At 34.2% G+C, this 23,236-nt stretch overlaps 2 protein-coding genes across 8 annotated transcripts; one reads left to right on the top strand and one right to left on the bottom strand.

The window, feature by feature from the left end:
- Positions 1–1,079: 1,079 nt before the first annotated feature.
- LOC111506687 (S1 RNA-binding domain-containing protein 1) lies at positions 1,080–23,101 on the bottom strand. Of its 7 annotated transcripts, none has more exons than XM_074181909.1 (12): positions 22,980–23,101; positions 22,364–22,765; positions 12,912–13,001; positions 10,124–10,334; positions 6,777–6,949; positions 6,308–6,540; positions 5,735–5,906; positions 5,172–5,352; positions 4,829–5,111; positions 4,329–4,718; positions 2,155–2,444; positions 1,080–2,078 (listed from the first exon to the last, which is right to left on the bottom strand). In XM_074181909.1, exons 2-12 carry the CDS (start codon positions 22,520–22,522, stop codon positions 1,666–1,668), a joined length of 2,595 nt encoding a protein of 864 aa, XP_074038010.1. In that variant the 5' UTR covers positions 22,523–22,765; positions 22,980–23,101; the 3' UTR covers positions 1,080–1,665. The 7 variants fall into 7 exon arrangements, with proteins under 7 accessions (XP_074038010.1, XP_074038008.1, XP_023017614.2 ...); XM_074181907.1 differs by lacking the exons at positions 22,364–22,765; positions 22,980–23,101 and adding exons at positions 14,966–15,106; positions 15,161–15,491; XM_023161846.2 differs by lacking the exons at positions 22,364–22,765; positions 22,980–23,101 and adding exons at positions 14,966–15,106; positions 15,161–15,489 and having other exon boundaries at positions 10,124–10,331; positions 12,918–13,001.
- Positions 18,691–21,331, top strand: LOC111506686 (uncharacterized). The gene is made up of 3 exons (XM_074182375.1): positions 18,691–18,700; positions 18,925–20,836; positions 21,264–21,331. Exons 2-3 carry the CDS (start codon positions 19,039–19,041, stop codon positions 21,329–21,331), a joined length of 1,866 nt encoding a protein of 621 aa, XP_074038476.1. The 5' UTR covers positions 18,691–18,700; positions 18,925–19,038.
- Positions 23,102–23,236: the final 135 nt, after the last annotated feature.

The following is a 23,236-nucleotide window of genomic DNA, read 5'->3' as shown; positions in this document are numbered from 1 at the left end:
TGACCGATATATTTTTTGTCACCGTCCTCACAGCTTCTTTCGTATATCCTCGACTTTTCATTTTCCAACATATTGTCTTTAGAGTTACCTAAGATTTGTTGAAGTGAGCAAGAAGTTTTGTAGACGATGCAACAGTTCAAGTTCTGTGTTATATGTCTTCGTGGAGGCATCCTTTATGTCTGAGGACCAAGCTGTCTCTGTCCAGTGGCTTTCTATGGATGTATTCTTGCTATTTATGTTTGTTTGTCGAGATATGTTTTTATTCTTAATGTGTTCATCTTATTGGTTTAAATGTATCATCTTGAAGAGATATCATTTGCTCTGAATTATGTCAAGATAATTGATTTGCTGTTGATGGAAGTGAATTGCTTATTAGGAAAGTTATTTTCAACTTTCAGGAGTTTTTTAAGTGTTTATCGCTGATGATTGTGTCCACATCCAAAATTATCTGCCCCAGGAGCTTGTTTTCATCTTTCAAGTGATCTACTTCGGAACGAATTTCTATATTTGTATATAGTAACTGATATATTATTCTGAGAATCACAATATATCTTTTTCCTTTTTTGGAAAAAAGCTTTTTGGCTTTCTAGTTCTCCATACAAAACTTCCCAAGAGAGGGAGCTTTCTCCCAAAAACTTATCTCTACTAAAAAATGTACCAGTTCCAACTCATACCTCTACTCGTTTTGTACAAGTGGACAGAATCAACACAGAACAGCCTTGTATACATGTATTTTTCACAATAATGGGCAACGTTTCTTCAGCCCATATGAATTACCATTTTTGTCGGCCGCTATCTTTAACTAACTGAACTGTGTAGAACTCATTGATATCGACTCACATTTTTCGTCTGTTTGATCTTTTCAAGATTATCTCTGACACCTTGATGTGCTTTCTAAATCATGAATAGATATGTTTTCTCTCAAGAGACTCCTTTGAAAAATCTGCAAATGATAGATGGACAGATAAGAAATACTTTCTGAATAAAAGCAATTCTCTCCAGAACAAGTAGAGTTCTAACTCGTCAAATAAACTAGTATATATTCGCTTGAAACAATCTGTAATGAAAAAATACACAAATTTCAAAAATTAAGTATCAGGTATTTATTTGTCAACAAAGTTCTGTTAAGTCTATTTTCTGGTAAAACCACTCATATCAGAGCAACTTTATTAGCTAGTGAAAAAATTATGTAAAAAATACTGTATAATAGTTTATATTAATTTTCAGTATAAAAATTGATTGTAGGTATTCAAAATTAAAAATTGGCATTAAATATATTCTTTTGTAATCAATAATAAGTCACTGAATCGCTTATGTATTTCATAAAATTGTAATGTTCGGAAATGAAAAATTCTTTGAAATAAACTAAGAAATGATTCCTAAAATCCTGAGATTCAAAAAAATCCTCGATGATAACTGAAAAAATATTCACTGAAAGTCTCAAAAATATTGTTTCAGTTAATTTAGTTCCTCCTTGAAATGGTAGTAGGGAAATTTTTATTTATTTGTCAAACACTGTATTCAGAACTGAACACGAATATTTTGAAAGAAACTGGGACAACCTGAAAAACCAGGCTTGATATTTTCATGTAGATTCCATGACATTATCTTGTCATGAAGACAGGTATCACTTCATATATCAGGAACGTCAAGTAATAAAGAGATCTACTCATCTCCTCCTTTCTTTAACGGTTTCAAGCCGATCCTTTGCCTATGCAATTCCAAGGCACATACCTCAGCTACCACCCTATCACCAACTTGCAGGTTGAAACCTCCTAATTTACTAATATGTATCAAAGCGTCCCTACCGACTCCAATATCCACAAAACAGCCAAAGTGAGTGACATTCTTCACTCTTCCACTAACTTCACTTCCAAGAGAGATATCTTCCATACTCTTAAGTCCTGATCGAAACAGCTCTATTTGAGGTACCTCAGAACGCAGGTCATAGTTCAAAGGTTTTGAAAGAGCATCAAGAATCAGCTGAAGGGTCTCTTTAGGCGAATTGAGTTCCTCAATCAGGTCTGTTATATTGAAGTTCGAGAAGGATTTCACGGATGTAATGAATGGACTTTCACCTGCAATCACAACAGCTTTTATTTAGTTCTTGAAGTCCACCAAGTAAAGAAAAAAAATCAAATAGAAATAAAGTACCTATATCATCAACTTTCAGCTTTAATTTTTTTATCAACTTTTTTGCAATACTGTATGACTCTGGATGGATATACGTGCAATCAAGTTTAGTAGTTTTAGGTGACTTATAAAAGTTGGAAGCTTGTGTGTTATCAGTGGGGCCCACCCTCAAGAAACCTGCGCACTGTTCAAATGTTTTGGGTCCAATACCAGAAACTTCAGTAAGTTGCTTGCGAGACATGAAAGGACCATTTTTTTCTCTATGTTCGACGATTTGGGTGGCCCTTTTGTCAGAAAGACCGGCAATACGTCTGAAATGAAGAAATTATCAATATTAAAAAAATGACACCAAATAAATAATATATTGAGAAGCATACAGGCAGGCTGGCACGGAACAAAATAACACATGAATAAACATTACGTATATGAAAAGTATACATATTTAGTAATACAGTGAAGAATGTATTTATGTTCGCCGTTCATTATAATTGTCTCAATACACAATGTCATATGTATAATTTTCAGATGTCTAATTTTACAAAAATTGAAGGGTTCAATCTTACTTCCGAGTATATTGAAATCGAGAGAACTGAAAACGGAGCACGTGAAAATGCCGGAAAAGGAGCACGTAAAAGTGCCGAAAAAGGAACACGTGACAGCCGAAAAATGAGCACGTGAAAGTACCAAAAACGGATCACGTGAAAGTAACGAAAACGGATCACGTGAAAGTAACGAAAACGGATCACGTGAAAGTAACGAAAACAGATCACGTGAAAGTAGAGAAAACGGATCACGTGAACGTAGCGGAAACGGATCTCGTGAACGTAGCGGAAATGGATCTCGTGAACGTAGCGGAAACGGATCTCGTGAATGTAGCGGAAACGGATCACGTGAACGTAGCGGAAACGGATCTCGTGAACGTAGCGGAAACGGATCACGTGAGAGTACCGAAAACAGAGTCCGTGAAAGTACCGAAAACGGATCACGTAAAACTACCAAAAACAGATCACGTGAAAGTACCGAAAACGGAAAGCGTGAAAACACCAAAAAAGATGGCGTGAAAGCACCAAAAAAGATGCCGTGAAAGTACCGAAAGTGGAGCACATGAAAGTACCAAAAAGGAGCACAAATTGTTTTATTTCACTATTTTGCAGACAATCATCACTTGTATGCAAGAATATAAGATCTGTTCGAAAAAGTCCTATGTGGTAAAGTATTCACGCTCAGTATTTGTGAATAGTTGTGCGAAAATCTTGAAAATTTATGTTGTCATCCTTCTAACAGATAGTATGGAAACCATATAACAAAGTGTCAAATATGGATTTAACTTGCATACTATAAGATTTTTAAATGTCTTGCTTTTTTGGCTATTTAACCGTCCACAATCTGAAAAGTACAAAAATAAAACTAAATCAATAGAGAATCTGCTGAAGTGTAATACAGGGCAACCTGAGAAATTCACTCCAAGAAGTTACTGAGTAATATAAACCACTGGGTGAACTTTTCAGTTTGTCGTTTATTACACTTTAGCAGATTATGTATTGATTTGGTTTTATTTATTTTTCACATTGTGGAAGACAAAATACCTGAAAAACAGCAAGATACATTGACTCCAACACAAAAAATATCTTTCAAAGAATATGATTTTTATAGATTCAGCACTTGAGTCTCTAGCAGAGCGAAGTGTGAAATCTAATATTTTATTATTTTATGTGATCGAGATGAAGTTTGTATTAAATGGTGCTTAAAGAAAATTTCCTATCAAAAATAACTCATAGATCTTTTAATTTATAAGCTACCGCTACAACTTTTTCATTGATTTTATAAAAAAAGTCAATTGAATTACTGATACGTTTAGCAAAGAACTATGCCATAAAGAAAACACTTCCATGAATACCACTAAAAAAAGGCCCCTCAAGCTCGTGTGCCTTCCGATTAGGTTATGTCACTATTTCCATTTATACTGCTTCAGGGTGACTAGCAAATGGTTCACCCATTGACGAAGCCAAAAAAGAAAGCAATTCATATTTGGAAAATATTTTCCTTGTCATCAGACATTCATACAGATAACCCTAAATATGACTGATATGTATAATGTGAGAAACTGGCATTTTTTCATATAAACTATTGGCTATTGCCAACAAATTACAAAATAAAAGTTGAATATTTGTTTTATAAAAGTCTATTGCTCTTACCGTAGAAGACACTGCGAGGCTGTGTTCAAATCTACTCCAACAAAACTAACACATTCCGAGACAACTTCGTCAAGGGCTTCCTCTAGAGATTTCTTTTTAAGGTCGTGCTGATACATCCCAACTCCCAAATGTTTGGGTTCAACTTTCACCAATTCTGATAATGGGTCTTGCACCCGTCTGGCTAGAGAAATAGCACTAATGATGTTCGTGTCCAAATAAGGGAACTCTTTCTTAGCTTCAGGACTGCAGGAGTAAATCGATGCTCCGTCCTCATTCACAATCGTATACTTCACATTTGGAATGTTGAACTCGTTGTTCTTTATCAGTTGTGTCAACCATTCTTCCGTCTCGCGGCACGCTGTTCCATTACCGAGAGCAATGAGAGAACAACTACAAAAAAAAACAAAAAAATTATCTACTATAATCCGTTAAGTACTATAAAATTAATTTTGAAATCACTTAAAATAAATAGAAGGAAAATTACAATCATTCACACTCACTTATGATTCTGCAGCATATATCTCAAAATGTCTCTCGAAGCAACCGTATCATGGTGTGGTTTGTGAGGATAAATAACATCGCTTGCTAAAACAGACCCCAGAGGAGATACCAAAGCTACTTTACATCCCTTTGAGTAACCAGGATCAATGCCCAAGATTGGTTGTCCTTTTACAGGTCCAGCAAGTAAAAGGTGTTTCAAATTTTTACTGAAAACCTCATATGAAGCCTTTTCTGCCATATTTCTGAGCTCAGCCCTGATTTCTCTTATTATAAAAGGTTGTACTAGAAATGAAAGGTTGTAGTTTTAGAGAAGAGTTTTTTTATCAAAGAAATATGTAGTACCTAATCTATTATAAGAGTCTTTTACAGCTTCATCCAGAATTCTCTTTCTATTGTGATTGAAGTCACCTTGTTTTACCCATTTCTGGGAACAAAACTGATTAAATTTGTGAAAAACGATATCTGGTGTCACGATCTTGACAGACAAAACTTTTTGATGTTCTCCTCTATTTATCGCCAACACCTACGTGACATCTCTTTATGAAAAAGTGGTGAATACAAAAATTTTAATATTACTGGAGTTTTCTCCCAACACCAAACCGTTATTTTTAACACCTCGACATGTGTTTCGATCACCAAGTGATCATCTCCAAGAGGAATATTAAACTAGTTAGATTAGTTTCATCTTTCTCTTAAAGATGATCAGTTGGTGATCGAAACACGTGTCGAGATGTTAAGGTAGAATCAACAAAGATTAGTTTCATCTTCCTCTTGAAGATGATCACTTGGTGATCGAAACATGTAACGAGGTGTTGAAAATAACGGTTTGGTGTCGGGTTACAATTCCAGCAATATTCATTACTACACCAAAGGTTCCAAACAGTGAAAAATTTGAGTCCTAATACCTGATGAGGTTTCATGTTCCTTACAGAAACTTTGAAATCAAAGTAATTTTCAAATTTTGATTCGTCTACTTGAGTTTTGCCTAGTTGCTTCTTCATGTCGTTTGAAATTATTTTCAATTTTTTCTTGGTCTGTACTTTTTTGCTTTCCAAAGTGAAATGAACCTCCTTTCGACTGAAAAGAAAAATCATCTGATATGAAAAAATAGAAAATGACAAATCCAAGTAGCTTAAACTCATTTATTTTATAGAACTCTTTCATTAAAAAACCCTAGTACACCTGAAACTTTATACTGGGAATTTACTAGATTTTTTCAAAGTTCAATTTTAGTATTATTCAGCATAAATTTCATCTTACCCAAAAATGTATTTCCCAATATTGAAAAACGACTAAATATATTTATATTAATATTAACATAAATGGATCTGTAAAAATCTACGCTCATTATTGGCTGATATCAAATTGAATCTGTTCTAAATGAAGCTTAATTGTGCAGAACATCAGTTAACTAAGTATATCACAGTTTGATATTTTTTCCTTTGAGATATCATTAAAGTTAATGTGAGTATACTTACAATTCTCTCAAAAATGACAGCATATCTGTATTAGTTGAAATAACATGCGCAATAATGTGTATAACACCTTTTTCAACGTCTTCAATCGTTTTCAATTCTTTTGTTGTGTTGACAAAATAATTCAAATCAACTCTTTCTGAATTATAGAGAAGATTCAAAGCAGGTTTCTCTAAACCCATATCCTTTGCTCTCTGAGCTAATGTTCCCTTAGATTCTGGTTTGTAAGGAGCAAACTAAAATGAAAATGTTTAGATTAACCAAAAATAATGTAATAGTGTATTATTGAAAGAAATTCTGATACTTTGCTGATGATAATTTTTTACATTGATGTAATTAAAATAAAGTTCATTTCATTAGGAAATCAACTATACTGATTTTTCAACAACTTCACCCTTATTTAGTTTTTTATTGGACACTAATCCAATGGAATTGATTTATTTTTTCAAACGAATAATAATGTTATATTTACGATAATTTCAAGTTCTTCTAAACTCCTTGACGATTTTATTGCCTTCTCTAGAGGTTGAGACAATTTGCCAGTTTTCTCTACTGTATTCAAATCAGTCTGGATTTTATGTTTCAAACTAATAATTTCCTCAAAGTCTGACTTCACTTCTCTCAACATTTCTGGTGACATATTACCTGTAAAAATATAAAATTCAATTCTATAATGCAGACGATACCAATTTATTAATATTTGAAAAAAGCATAGACGTGCTACTGAGTAACACTGAGAGAATTTATGAAAACATCATTCAGTGGTCTGAAAAGAATTGTCTGTTACTGAATCACAACAAGTCACAGTATTTTTTGGGCGCTCCAAACAAATATCACCTGTGTTATTCAAAAATACAGAAAAACAAATAACTTGTAGTGATGAGGTGAAACTTTTGGGAGTATTTTTCAACAAACATCTGCAATGGGCAAGTCATATAGAACTATTGTCTAATAAGCTGAGAAGTAGTTGCTACAGCATAAAGTATATGAAAGACCACTGCAGCTAAAATGTCTTGCTAACGCTGTACTTTGCACATTTCCACTCCCACATGAAGTATGGTATACTAAATTGGAGAAACAGTGCCGGTATGAATCGGATCATATCCTTGTTCAATGTAAGGATGTAACTGAAATATTGACATTTTTAATCATTTGTACAGGGTGTAACTGAATAAGTGTAAAACATTTAAAGAGGTGATTCCTCATCGAAAAAAGATAGGATCTTTCATATAAAGAAACTTCATTGGAGCATCCCTTGTTAAGATACAACCCCTTAAAAGGGGTACATAAATTTTGTATAACAATTTTTTTCACAAGCACTGAAAAAGTTACAATATTGAAATTAACCTGACGTTTTGTACTACCAAAAAGACACTTAGCCAGTAATTTATTTGGTTTACCCCATGGTTGTAAGGGGTGGAAAACGCAACCCCTAAAATTTATTTCCAATGTAACTTTTTGTCTTATTATTTGTTTACCATTTAAAAATGTATTTCCGATAGACTGTTTCATTCTAAACAAAAAATGTATCTTGGGTTTTTTGCCCAAAATAAACGAGTTCGCAGCAAAAAATTATTTTACGAACATCTACAGAGATTTATTGTTATTTTGTAGTACCTGCATTAAATGATTAAAGGGTAATAAACAAAACTAATTTATTATTAACAAAACACACTTCATGTAGAAATCATAGTTAATGTTCAATTATGTCTACCTTCAGACATTACGCATGCGTCTAGACGACGGCGCATGAGCCACGTATTCGCTCAAATATTCCTGGAGTCCCTCTGATTACCCTGCACGCATCGATGATGCGGTTTCTCAAGTCATCTACATCACGAACAGAAGTACGATAAACCAAATGCTGTAAATGGCCCCAAATAGAGAAATCGAGAGGATTGAGATCCGGGGATCGAGCGGGCCAGTTCTGTGGTCCTCCTCGACCTATCCACTGATTTGCATATGTTTCAGTTAAATGCTGCTACTTGACTAAAATGGGCGGGAGCCTCATCATGCATAAAAAACGTATCCCTTCTGACGCCCAAAGGAACTTCCTCCAGCAGTACTGGATGCACTTCTCTTAAAAATTGCACGTATGCCTCACCATTTAAAATTCGAAATACCGTCATATGATCAACATTTAGCTGGAAAGCAATCTTTCTAGTACTGGTAGTAGGTTGTTCTTCAATCAAATTAAGTACTGCTTCCTCAAGCTGTGGTGTTCGTACTTCTCGATGGCGACCACAATCCTGCGTTCTTTTGTCGAATGAACCATATTCTCGTAATCGTTGATGAAGTCGAGCAAATATTCTATGTGAAGGATGCTGCCGTTGAGGATACATTTCCGCATATTTTCTAGAAGCTTCTAACCCATTCCCCTGCGACAGACCGTAAACGTGTATGCCGTTTTAATAACAAGTGAATTATTAAAGTAACAAATTAAGAACAGAACAACAACACACAATTAGTATTAATTCAATTTCGAAAATTCACAAACTGACAGCGTCATACCAATTTAATTGTCACTATCGCTAATAGCGACCTACTAGATAGATTAGTTTCGTATTTTCGCATTTATGACGATGTATCTCTGTAGTTGTTCCTAAAATAATTTTTTGCTGCAAACTGGTTTATTTTGGGCAAAAAACCCAAGATACATTTTTTGTTAAGAATGAAACAGGCTATCGGAAATAAATTTTTAAATGGTTAACAAATAATAAGACAAAAAGTTACATAGGAAATAAATTTTAGGGGTTGCGTTTTCCACCCCTTACAACCATGGGGTAAACCAAATGAATTTCTGGCTAAGTGTCTTTTTGGTAGTACAAAACGTCAGGTTAATTTCAATATTGTAACTTTTTAGTGCTTGTGAAAAAAATTGTTATACAAATTTTATGTACCTCCTTCAAGGGCTGTATCTTAACAAGGGATGCTCCAATGAAATTTCTTTATATGAAAGATCCTATCTTTTTTTCGATGAGGAATCACCTCCTTAAATGTTTTACACTTATTCAGTTACACCCTGTAAAACCTTTGTGCATTCAAATGATAAAATACAGGAATATTATTATTATTATTATATTTAAAAAAACATTATTTCCGCGATTTTGATTCATATGTTGTAGACATCTGGCATGTAGTACTCCAATTGTCCTCGCAGGGTATACACCACCAGTAGTATGTACTCTGAGGTCAACTAGAACACTACTTCCTCAGCATCATCATCTTTGATAATAATATCTACCGCAGTTGTAGACGAAACTTTAGGTATGAAAACCTACAAACCACAGCCTATTTTAAACTGCAATATCTCAATGAATACTTAGTCAATTTAATCAAAGTAAGCGACAATGCACTTTTGCCAACGTAACACAAGTTGATATATTCGACAAAGTCCGTTTATTCCTGCTCCTGATTGGCGAAGGTTCTACCGGTAGATAAGTCATCGAGGAATGCTTGAAAAGGTGGTAATCAGTTGGCGACAGGTCTGGGGAGTATGGTGGATGAGGCTAAACCCACTTTTCATCACGCGGGACGATTTGATCCAAAAAAGGATCGTGTTAGTTGCGCAAAAGCAAGAAGAGCAGACCTCGAAAGTGACAATTTTCGTCGATCCTTAAAATCGTGGAGCACCCACTTTTTGGGAAAAAAAGTTAAATTTGGAAAAAATCAACAGCATCAATATATAAAGTACAACATTCTCTATCAATCAGTACACACCACGACACAGTAGAATAAATATTTATTGAGATATGGAGCTACAAAAACAAATAACATTGAAACGAACAAAACTATCAAAATAACCTAATAATTACTCACCAGTGGCCTCTCTTCTATATCTGGCTATAAACGGTATAGTATTTCCATCCATCAGCAGTTTAATAATGTTTTTGGCAATTTGTGGTCCCAATGATTTATTTTCTGCTAGAAGTTCGTGGTCTTTCCATAAGGGATCATACTCCTTGCATTTGTAGTGTCCAAAAGATTCCACATTCGTAGTGTCGTCTTCAATTACCGCTTTCCTCAACTTAAAAAAATTTAACTACTGCTAATAATGAAATTAGTAAAAAAAAAAAAGCTCTCATTCAATAATCTGACAATTTCGATCTGACGCAAACTCGCGGCCATCATTATAATGTGCGAAAAAATTTCGTTCATCTTTATGTTTTAGACGTGCTGTCTCATAGTCTGACAATTATCTAGAGGGATTCGCTTAATCTGACAAAAACAATATTTTTTAAACATTTTTTTAATTCATTGAACTTAATTAATTGAAAAGCTCAGGAAATAGCATGCAAATAAATAAGTGCATGTTTTTTTAGGTAGAATACTTGTGTTTATAAGAAAATATTTTTTTTAAATGATCAAAAAAAATTTATATTTTATAATCAATTGATTAATTAATGAAGAAAAGAGAAATGGACCTGTCTATGTTTTTTACCACTTTTATTTGTAACTAACGTTACTGCAGTTTCGTCCTATAAGGACATTTTCAAACTTACATATTGTATAAGTTTGAAAATGTCCTTATATATTGTATAAGTTTGAAAATGAATATGAAGACTGAATATGTCCTTATAGGACTAAACTACAGTAACGTTAGTTACAAATGAAAGTGGTAAAAAACATAGAAAGTTTAATTTCTCTTTTCTTCATTATGATTTCCTGCCACGTAGTAACGGCTACATCCATCAATTAATTGATTAATTAATCATCATCACGAACGAGTCTCTGTGATCAGCTATGATGGCGTCATGGCAAGAGAATTCAGAATGGGGACGGAGTGAGAGAGTAATAGATAGAGAAAAAGTGAATCGAGAATAGAAGAATTGAAACTCGGAGAGGGAAATATAGGTATCACACAGCTGCACGCAATAAACTTTATTGTCGAATTTTTGTTATTTCGGCTTGCGGAAATCGTCAGATTATATATTTTTCGTTATCCTTGAATTATTTCCTTTATAATAAAAAAAAATTTGCTACGCTCGAGAATGTCGAAATGACGTTATTTTTTTACAACTTTGCTGCCCTCCCCTTTCTTTACGTTACTCTCAAATTGTCAGATTACTGGAATATACACTTTTTAGCAGGTAATTAACTCACCCTACCTTAATCTGACGCGCTCGAGAATTTCTGATGATCAATTTTTTTTTACTAATCTGATCCTTTATCCCTCACAGGCGGCCTTATATATGGGGCTCATATTTGGTGGAGGAACTTAACCGGGTACAAGGTATCCCCCTGTATATTAATCTGCCTCGCTTTAGTAAATCCCGAAATCCCCGCTTGGGCTCCCCTATTATTATGAACAATGTACACGCGAAAAGTAGGGGTTGACTACCTGCCACTTTGTATTCTCTTCATGATAACATACAAATTGAAAATTTCGATTGTTTTAACAATATTCTGCTAATACTGGAAGAACACAGGTTTTATTTTTTGAGTAGAAATGTACTTTAACGCTGGTAGAGAAGACTGGATCCTCCGGGAGAAGGAAATATTAAGAGCAGATAGTTGTTGGTTCACAGATGGATCAAAAACACCTTCCGGTTCTGGTGTTTTTAGTTGCAGACCTAGGACAAAAATATCAATCTACCTAGGAACCTATGCGACTATATTTCAAGCGAAAATTTACGCTATTGAATTGTGTGCGGAGAGATTGGAAGAATCCAACCTCATACACAAGTCAATAAAAATATTCTCGGACAGTCAAGCAGTGTTGGAAGCTCTTGGCTTCTACAGAGCAACGTCTAAATTGGGAGCAAATTGCCAAAAATGACTCTCCTCGATAGGAAGACTTAACAGATTGTCTCTGGTCTGGATTCCTGGCCATACTGGCCTGGAAGGCAATGAGGCTGTTGACTCCATTGCAAAGGAGGGTGCTGCAAGCAGCTTCATCAGACCAGAACCTGTCATTGGCATCACTTTCGCCTTTGCCAAACAAATATTGAACATTTAGATGGCAAAAAAGTATATGGACTTCTAGCAGAATCTTCCAGGATTGGCTCACTCCAAGGCGTTTATTCACATTTCGAAGCTTGATACCAAACAGTTGTATGACTACACTAGGGATGAACTACAATATCTAACAGGCCTTCTTACAGGTCACTGTCATTTGAATCATCATATGCAGAGACTCAGACTGTCGGAAGACAGTGTGTGTCGCCTCTGTTTGGAAAATGATGAAACAGCAGAGCACATACTTTATGCCTGCCCCGCTGAGAACCGAATCAGGTTTTTAGAGTTCGGCAGAGCCGTACCCTTACCATTTGACTTGAAAGACCACTCACCATAAAAACTAATCGGCTTCGTTAAGAAGCTGGGTGTATTTGGTAACGTGTGAATAGGTGTGAGCCACAATAAACCCTTGCGGGTTGCGGTGGAGACTCAAATAGACCCACTCACTTTGGACCTAACCTAACTTTAGCGCTGAATTATGGAACCAATGGATGACTTGATCAGTTTTTATAATCGTTAATGACTCATTAGAATGTTCCTCTCAACAGAAATCTTTAGTAAAAGACGAAAAATTCTTTCGCTATGAAAAGCGAAAGCTTTCTTTAGGAAAGTAATAATTTAACAAATCAAGAATTTCATAAAAGTAATTTGTTACCGTTCTCTTGGGTTTTTTCGAAGTAGATGGTACCTCATCATCAGCAGTTGGAACTCCATCATTAGCCTTGGCCAATTTTCTTTTCTGAAATTAATGCAAAGTTTGTACAAAGGTGGATTCTTGCACCAGTCAAAAGTTTCAAATCATAAGTTGCAACTTTCAATTTGTAAGAATTCATATTGCTAATATTTGTTATGAGACATGTTTTTAAATATATTCAAATGACAGTTCATATTCTCACTTGACAATTTATACAAAAATCGCATTACGTATTTCGCTATATAATAGCTTCTTCAGGTGTGTTCAATACTATGTATACACTGAAGATTTGTTTTGGGAGGTACGTGTTATGGTTTTGTAAACTGTTAAGTGAAAATATCATGACGAAGTGTTATTTGAATACATTATAATAGATTTTCATCAAGTATTGGCCAGTTCCATCATGAATTCTCCTTAAATTACAGTCTCAATAATTATTTATTTATACAGATTCAGAAACACAGTAACACAATGTTAAAAAATGCATGCTGCCAAATACATGGACTGTTCAAAAAATAAGGTAAATGTTCAAATTTCGCGGGCTACATACTTTCCATTAAGTTGGTACACTCGTCTCGAACATATGTTCACAGTTTCAGCTGTTCAGTTTGTTGGTGAAAGGTATAAAAGTTAGAAGTTTATTTGAAGGTGGTTGATGGTATATTTCATCAGTTCGGACTTCCACTGTCTAATATAATATAAATTGATATGAAATCCCTGAAAAAAATTTAAGAATATCAACCGAAAATAACAATTTCATCAAACATTTTCTTTCTTTTTAATTTCAGTTTTTTGTTTAATAAAATTGTTATTTTCGGTTAATCTTTTTAAATTTTTTTCAGGTATTTCACATCAATTTATATTATATTAGACAATGGAAGTCCGAAATGATGAAATAAAAGTTAGAAGTGTTGTGCGTATTGGCGATTTTCGGCTATCGAAAAAAGTGGATCAAAGAATTTGCATCAAATTTTGTGTAAAAAAACTAAATTAAGTGCTCAAAAACGCTTGAAATGTTGATTGTACTCTAAGTCAGAAAAATGTTTCAAAGTGGAACAAGCTTTTCACAGAAGATTAGGGAAGATATGAATGACGACTCGGCCTGGACGCCCCACCACATTTAGAACCAATGAAAATGTTGGGAAAGTGAATAAAATTGTTATGGAGAATAGTCGAATCACTATATGAGAAGTTGTTGAGGATGTCGGCATATCGGTTGGTTCATGCCATGCAATTTTTTCGGAAATATTGGACATGAAGCGTGTGGCAGCGAAGTTCGTTCAAAAACTCATCGATTTTGACCAAAAAACCGTCGCAGGAATTCTTGCCACATGGTCGTACGGTCAGAGTATGTCCTATTATTAATACTTATGGCACTCCTGCAATGGCAGTTTTCATGTCAGAGGTAACATTTGCAAAATTTATATGGCTCGAATAAAAGAAAGAAGTTGTATGAATATTTTGTTCCGAACTGTCATCGTGAGAAAAACAACTGTCTCTTCCAGTAACCTAAACTCGTATGTAACGGAGAAGAAGAAAGGCAAAATATTTTTCCCAGTATATACAATTTTGACTACAATATCTAATGAAACAGATACTAGATGTTGAGGACACTCTCATAGGTTCCTGTGAAATGAATTTAGAGTTTCCATGACAACTGTTGAGCTGGATTTATAGATTAAGTAACACAAACATAAGGCTAATAAAGACCGCTCTGTAAAAAGGTGCCAGATAAAAGTGCTTAGATTGGCTCCTGCTGAACTATTTCTAACAGATAACCAATCAGACAATGGAATTTCTGTTTTCAACAGTTTTGACTGTTAGCTCCCGCAAGTAGAATGCTACAGTTCAATTGCACTGACCACAGAAATGTGTGATCAATGAAATGAACTTTTGTCCTTTAAGGTTAATGATTGCTTAACTTACGTCTCAACACTGTGTTACTCAGTCTATAGATACAACTTTCGATTTTTTTGGATTGATGATTTTTATTGTATGAAAACATTCACCTTAGGTGCTTTAGTAGAAGCCTCTTGCTCATTGTCTGAAATAACTATTGGATCTTCTGAAATCTCAACTATCTCAACATCAGGAGATTTTTGTTTTCTAATTTTATTTGGCAATACTTTTTCAGTTTTTGTTTTCCTTTTCTATAAAACATATTGATGGTGAATTGAATAACGTACGATAATCTAAAGATTCACCTTCTGTTGTGGTTCATCATTCATTCTATTTACAGAATGTACTACTATGTTTACAAATTAATGTTATTCACAAGTCTTGTAATGAAAAATGAAATGTTGAAAAGATAAACACAACCTTAACCTAACTTTTCAAAAAAACAATTCCCAGAATTTTATGTCTGTATAACTCAAGCAGAGCTTCTAACGTCAATAAGAAAGTATTTAGTATTCCATGAAGTGTTTACTTATAGAGTACACAAGAGTACACTCTTGGTGTACTCTTTGATTGCAACTTCAAACATGGTTTTTACTAGTAGGTATCCAATATCCAATTATGTTAAAGCCCTGACCACAGTATAGTGTTTACTTCTATACGGTGCCAGTAGTGTCACTTTTGTTGGAACCTTTGATGTTTGTGTAGGACTACCACGCATCCATAATTTCCTACCACGAGTGGATTTGTCAGCGGTTGACATTTTATACACTGCTCAACAAGTGAATAATAGATATAAACGCTCGACAGTAAAACAAATTTCATGGAAAATTAATTGGGTGTTTTTTAGTAATATAGAATATTATGAAACACTTTGAATTTTTTATTCAAATTGTTCCACGTTTTTACTAGCTCCTTGTGTGTTTGGTTCAAATTTTGCAATCGATTTGAAAATAAGTTATCGAGGAGCTGAAGGGGCTTGCAAGTTCAAACATAGCTCAGAACTGGCTAACATGCATTATTTTTGGCATTTACCAAAAGATATCTAAGCGTGGTGCTTGCGCATGAATATAACAATATACCATACCATTCATCGATAAAATACTTCTTAGAAAATTGGGATGAGTTTAAAAGAGTTAGGAATCTTCTGTAACTAATGTATTGCACTACAAATGATATACGAACTGTTGTCAGTTTTCTCAATGACAGCTGTCACTACACTCCTTACTGTATGTATCCCACATTTGTCGTACTAAATATTATAAGTATTTTCAAAGCTATTGCAATCACTCATCATCTGTATCGATTTAAGACTGTATACGACTCTAAGAGAAATTATTTTAGTTTTTATAGTATTCAATGCAAGAATATTCGATATTTGATTTTTAAATGAATCTTTGATTGCGTTTAAAAAATAATTCAATGACTACATATAAAAAATAAGCTGATAAAATCGTCAATCTGATAGGCCAAAAGTGGTAAATTACATGAAAAACATGCAAACGTTGCCTATTGTCCAGGCAATTCACGGCACATCCAAAAACATTCTTCCGTGATTTGATCCTACGGTGGTTTAATACCAAAAAGTAGGGATAGTGACCTTATTTGGTCTTCAGCTTTCTACTGTGCACTGACTACGTATTGACAGGTCATTTTAATAACCTTATTTTGAGGTGTAAATAAGGGTTACAGATTATCTCAATGACGACTTCCGTTGAAAGATGAACAACTTTTTCATCCAACTCACCCCAGCCAGGTAAGGGGTACACCGTGAAGGGTGGTACTGATGTCTGAGGACACTCATGCCGCCATATCATCAACACTCACCATCAGTCATGACCCGTTTGTCCTCCTGGCAAACATCAGTTCATAGGGTAAGGGAGCCAGGCTCCAACCTGATTGAAATCAAGACGACGTGCTGGTCTCAATGACGTAAGAAGATCGAGCACCAACTCGATTGCAGCATAGGTCACAGTATAACTTTTACTGTTCTTAGATTAGATTAGATTAATATGGGGCTTCTGTGCTGAACAGCCACTACACTGCGACCTTTGCAGGTCTATTGTGTGTGCCCTCATGTATGCTAGAGTTCCTTGTCTAAATCCGTCCTTGTAACTAGACTCCATAGGCCAGACCTCAAGTTCCCCATATATTGAGAGGGTTGTGTTTTTTCCTGTTTTACTGTTCTTAGGTAGATTTTATTCAAACTTATGTCATTCCCATCGTTCTCTGCTCGATCAAAATACATCGAGCAGAGATAGCGAATAACTTCAGCTGACCTGATCTAGTGCTATCCTTGCAACTTGTTTGCTTATTTGTTAATGGCTCTACTATCTAGAACAATTTGCTAGTCATCGGTGATTCGATCATCACTCTTCTAGTGTCATTCAGGATACCTTAAATATCTCAAATTATTTTAATGCCCCAGAACGATATCAATCTATCAAGGCGGACAACAATAAATATATAATATTACGCTGCACATACTTCGGACTGAAGACATTCACACAATACAATAAAGGAAAAAAACGTTTACGTAGTAGATTCCAACAACACAACACATTGACTGAAACTTTCAAAGTTAAGATGCGCTAGTGAACCATGCAGAACACAATTTTAATTTTAAAAAATTAACTTACTTTCAATTGACTGCTTTACCAGTTGATATCTCTTCGTATTAGTTACTATTACCGGTCAGCCCGCCCACTTCAGTTTGTACCAGTTTTTTCTACACTTTTTGAATATATAGTCATATGAGAGTGTCAACTATATCCGTTACATGTCCAAGTTCTATTCTATTTACTGTTACGACTAAACAAGTTGAACTATATTGAAATTATAATAACAAACGAACGAACCTCTATACAAACAGCAACCCTCTGTAGTTTTAGTTGAGTAGGAAAAAAATGAGAAAATATCAGAATATTTCGAAAAATAAATATGTTTTCCAATACTCCCTAATTTTTAGCTCTAAACTATACGTTGAGAAGTGCCATAATTTTTGTCGAGATGTTGTTTACATAATTTTTTTAACACAGTTCTATTTCTTGAAGAGTTCACCACGAATGACAACTTTCAGAAGTCGAAACTTGTGCGAGCTAAGGATTAACGAGGGTTTCCCTTCCAACGTGCGATGCAGTCTACAGGTCTTCTTGATATTCATGAACAAAAATGGAAATATTTAAAATTAATTTCTTTCATGGAAAAGTCTGTCAAATAATTCAGTATCAACAGAATCTTAAATACATATTTCTTTGTTCTTATTATTTTCTTTTTTGTCACTTCACAAGAATTTTTTTCTGATTCAATTGCTAGAAGTTTCCTCAAAATCAGAATATCGAGACCTCTTAATATTAGGCTAAACATGCAACATTTTCAAAAAAAAAAAAAGGATTACAGATGAGTTTTCCCCGGCTATAATTTTCATAAGATAGATTGTCTCTGAATCATATTTCGTGTAGAGTATCAAAAAAAAATCAAAACAATGATTTTTGAAAAGTTCAACCCAAAATTTTCATATACTTCATATATAAGGTGATTTTAAAAAATGAGAAACTAGCTTCTGAAATTGTATGATTTTGTATTAATTTTTGTAAAACAGAAGTTGAATTTCATTTTGAAGATAATCCGGTGTACTACAATTGGTGCAATTGAATTTTCTATTGGTAACACTTAAAAATACCAAAAATTGAAAAAAAAATGCAATTGCTTAAATGAAGTAAAATGGCAGATTTACGATAAATCACTCAGTGTTTATCATTATATTTCTGCTGCAAATATCACAGTTCATTGCCTTAATTTTAGTTCATCTGTATTTCTTCATAGTGTTTGAAGAAGTCATCATGTCAGTAAGTCGCCATTAAAATGTACATATGAGGATAAATTGCTAATGTTTGAAAGTGGTTCAATGTATAGAAGTTGGAGCTTATCAAAATTTGATCTGATTATAAACGTTTCTTACTATTGAAATTTTTAAGAATTAATTCATTATGTATATTTTGAAAAAGTTATATATTTTTAAATTTCTTTGCTGGAATGAGTTTTCCATGTTTCTTCTACTTTCTTATTTCAGAAACTGTGAATACTGAAGAGAGATCCATTGCTACTATATAAAAACAACAGCATTTGTAAAAAAGCAGGCTGATAGTGCTAACATTTATCTTGAGAAACGGAGTGGAAACTTATAATGCCTTCAAAGAAGTTGAATTTTCGTGATAGTACCGGCATCTCAGAGGAAGAGAGAAAAGTTGTGAAAAATTCTTTCGCATGCCTATTATGTCCAGAGACGTTTTCACACGAAAGCACTCTGAAACGCCATGCCAAATTACATTCAAAAAGAGCTCTATTCAGTTGTGATGTTTGTTTCAGAAACTTTAATAAAAAAACGCAGTTGAAATTACATAAAAAAGTACATACCCGTAAAAAATCTTACCAATGCTCAATTTGCAATGAAAGTTTCACAAATAGTTCAAATCTATCCAGCCATCTTCAAACTCACAATAGCAAGAACCTATTTGAATGTACGGTTTGTGGAAAGTGCTTTACTAATAGATATACACTGAAGAGACATATGAAAACACATCCTTTGCATAATAATCCAACACAAGATGGAAAAAATATATTCAAAAAATCTATCAACTGCGCTTTGTGTACTAAGACTTTCACTCATGAACGCGGTTTGAAACAACATAAGAAACTCCACAATAAGGAAAGTCCTGTTATGTGTGATGTGTGTTTCAAAGGGTTTTCTCTGAAACTCGACTTGAATTCACATATGAAAGTACATACTGCAGATAAGTACCACCAATGCAAAATATGCAGTAAAAACTTCTTACACATCACTACTCTGTCTGAACATACACAAAATCATAAGGATACACAATTTAAATGTACAATGTGTGAAAAGTGTTTTAAAAGGAGAGATCTACTGAAGCTACATATGAAAGTACATCCCTCTGCTATAATGGACAGGACTCGGGAACATAACTTGGAAGTTGCTGATCTTAATAAGCCTTCCGAACTGCTGTTCAGAAAAGAAAAGGAGAACAAATTGCCAATCCAGTTGAAAAACGCCAATATTTCAAAACAAAATAGAAAAATGAAACTTTTTCCTCGCCCTAATCTTCGGCATCGGGGGATATCCCATTCACAAGAAAAACCTTTCAAGTGCCATGTTTGCTTAAAAGGGTTTTATCGAAGGTGTAATTTGAAATTGCATATGAAAACACATAGTGATGATAAACTTCAAATGAAAGTACAAACCTCTTCTACATGGGCTGCTTCTTCACAACAGAATCATAGTTTACAAGTGTCCAACTCTAATAATTCAAAATCATTGATTAATGACGAGGCAGATGAAGATGATGTGCCTTTAATAAGTCTATTGCATTTTCCTAGCAGGAATATTTCTAAACAAAATATGGTTAAGGATAAGGATCCTTCCATATTTAACTTGTTCCCAAAATCATCTTTATACAAACACTCACTCAAGCAGCAAAGAAAATCCCAGTCGACAGAAAGACCTTTCACCTGTAATATATGTTTCAAGGGGTTTCAGCAGAACACAAAATTGAAAGTACATATGAAAGAACATTCTGGAGAAAAACCCTTTCAATGTAAAACTAACAGTGATAAGGAAAATCGATATATTAAACCGTCATTAGAGAGCGTAGAGTATGAAAAATCCTTTATTAAGAGTTCTCAACTAAAACATGACATGAAAAGACATATCCCCTCTGAAAGCTGTATTACTTATGACTACTTGGAATCTAATCCCAGCAATTTTGAATCATTGGGTAAAGAATTAACCGTAGATGAGGAGAAATCTCCAGCAATTGAGTGTGTCGATTTATTATCTTCTAAACCTCCAAATTTAGAGCAGGAAAAGATAGCTTCAAAATCTTTCAGCTGCAATTTATGTTCAAAGACTTTTTCATTAAAAAGCACTTTAAGGAAATCCCACTCTAATGGAAGGCCGTTTACCTGTAATGTTTGTTATAAGCGATTTGATCTCAAATCAAACTTGAAATTGCATATACGATCACATACTGGAAAAAACCCATACCGATGCAAAATTTGCAAGAAAAGGTTTTCCCATAGCAGAATTTGTACTAGACAGATTCAAACTGAATCTCTTGTGAAACGATTTACTGCAAGTAAATTGAAACATCACCTGAAAACACACGCAAGAGATTCAAAAGAAACGGTTTTGAAAGAACCTCATAAAAATAATGTAGGTTCCGAAAATAAAAAAGTACTTAATATCAAATGTAAGTCAAATGAACCAGACAGGAAGACTGCGGGGAAAGATACAATAGAATGTTCGATTGAACTAGAGAATCGCTTAATACAAACGAGAATTGAAAGAAAGATTTTTTCAGAAATGTCAGATTATTCAGAATTTTTCATCAGGGAAAGAGGAATTGAAAAGGATCATGAATCCAGAAAATCGACCAACAATGATCATGACAAAACTCTGATAAACCAGGATGCAGCTAAAGATGAATTTGAAATATTGAGTGAATATAAAAAATGTCACAACAACGGAGTTCTGTTTTCAGTAAAGACTATTGATATTGAGCTTACAAAAGAGAAGCCTTTTCAATGCAAATTTTGCAATAAGGCATATTCTAAAGCCCGAAAGTTGAAATATCACGAGAAAGAAGTTCATATGGGGAAGAATCTTGCTAAAAAGACTTTACAATGTAAATTCTGTTCGAAAAAATACTCATCAAAAAAAAAATTGAGAAAACACGAAAAACGTTTTACAATCGGAAAAGATTCTAATCTAGAGGATTTTGAATATACAGATTCTTTTTCTGGTTCTGTGGTACAAAAAATATTGAAGAAATGAAGGATAAGCTATGGTATAAATATAACACAGGAAACTGCACTTTTGTTTATTTAATCATATATTGACAACTTTCAATTGTTAAGGACAAATACTCATATAGAAGTTCAATTATATACATGGCACCATGACTGAAGATAAAACTTATTGCAAATGATAAACCTGTTAAAGTTCAATAAATTTTATATCATTTAGTTTTACTGATATTTGTAAATGTGACGCATTGTCAATTTGAAGTTATATTTTATCTAGGTTAATAATAATGTTCGATACAAAATATTGAAATTTTCATCATTGAACTCCTTAGATTCTACCTAGACTTCTAAAATGTATTTTTTTGTTGATGCTGTTGCCCTTTTATAAACGACAGCCTTCAGAAGTCAAAAGGATAAGCAGTGAATACTGACCATCTCTCAGTTGGGATCGGACAAACGTTCAGCGGTTGAATGAATGATAGAATAGAATGAACCCCTTATGCTAACCGACTACCATCCAAAAGTGTGGGGAAAATGAGGCTCATCTTTTTTTATATTGTGCCACAAGGGAAATTGACATTCATAAAAAGTTGTTAAAATCAATCATTATAAAGGTCGAAATGATAGCCTGGTTTGTAGATTGATTAGAAGACTATAGGTAGTGATATAATCAACAGTGCTCTTACCAAAAAGATAATTATAATAACTAGCGATATTTTCCAATTCTGGAGACGGAGGCAGATTTTGGCCCCCTGAAAGCTAAGATGAGTCAGTATGATTTTATAGTTTTTCTTTTGATAGGCATAGTTGAAATTGTCATTATTATTCCCATTCATGACTGTCATGCTATATATCACAACATTGCACACCTTGTTTCTGCAAGACACAAGCCCATTTCCACTCCACCATCACTCCTATTACTGGTCCATCCGTCCAAGGACATAAATACCAGACTAGAACCTAAAGCGACAGTCAACGCTTCGAAGTAGCTAGATTTTAACCCTTGTAGAGACCAACTACGAGACCTGGGAAGTAGGTACATTGAGGCCCCGGCGTCAAGTCACAAAACCTTTGCAGCGTGTCACTACCTGAGGAGTAGGTAAATTGAGACAGTGTAGTGATAACTTCTTAAAAATGGATTTCAAAGTCGAACTACTAAAAACATAAAACGCGGTTCAACCCGCAGTTTTTTGACATTCAAGCCATTTTCAAGAAAGTATGATCCCATATTGAGGTCTCAATACGCCTCAGGATCTGGTCTAGGATCTAGTATCTATAGACACCGTATAAAAGTAAACTTACTTCTATACGGTGGTATGAGTCGTTTTCTGGCGCTCATGTATTCAAAACGTATTCATATGATTTAAAACTAGCGTCACAGATTATTTAATCTGTGCTAGCGTGGTTAGTTTTGAAACGAAATTTGAAATTATGTTACGTCAGTTGTCAATTTCTGCTTTATTTTGATCGTTATAGTTTATAAAGTGGAAAGTGGGGAAAACTTTTCATGAAATACGTTGTAAGGATGAACAAAATAGAGCTGGAAAATTATTACTTTC

The sequence above is a fragment of the Leptinotarsa decemlineata genome, unplaced genomic scaffold (assembly GCF_025532065.1).
Source record: "Leptinotarsa decemlineata unplaced genomic scaffold, Ldec_3_MD MMD2_tig00026328_RagTag_RagTag, whole genome shotgun sequence".
Taxonomy (NCBI): Eukaryota; Metazoa; Arthropoda; class Insecta; order Coleoptera; family Chrysomelidae; genus Leptinotarsa; species Leptinotarsa decemlineata.
Note: the sequence above shows the minus strand (reverse complement) of the source record. Positions and strands in the feature narration are given on the sequence as shown.

Bases quoted from the DNA above. Each gene is read 5' to 3' on its own strand.
- LOC111506687 (XM_074181907.1), bottom strand. From the start codon at position 15,184: ATGAATGATGAACCACAACAGAAG. The intron at 5,112-5,171 runs GTACTACATATT...TTTCATTTCTAG, and splicing joins AGACTCTTATAATAGATTAG to TACAACCTTTTATAATAAGA. The intron at 2,079-2,154 runs GTACTTTATTTC...TTGTGATTGCAG, and splicing joins GCTGAAAGTTGATGATATAG to GTGAAAGTCCATTCATTACA.
- LOC111506686 (XM_074182375.1), top strand. From the start codon at position 19,039: ATGCCTTCAAAGAAGTTGAATTTTCGTGATAGTACCGGCATCTCAGAG. The intron at 20,837-21,263 runs GTAATGTTTGTT...ATTTTTCATCAG, and splicing joins TAATGGAAGGCCGTTTACCT to GGAAAGAGGAATTGAAAAGG.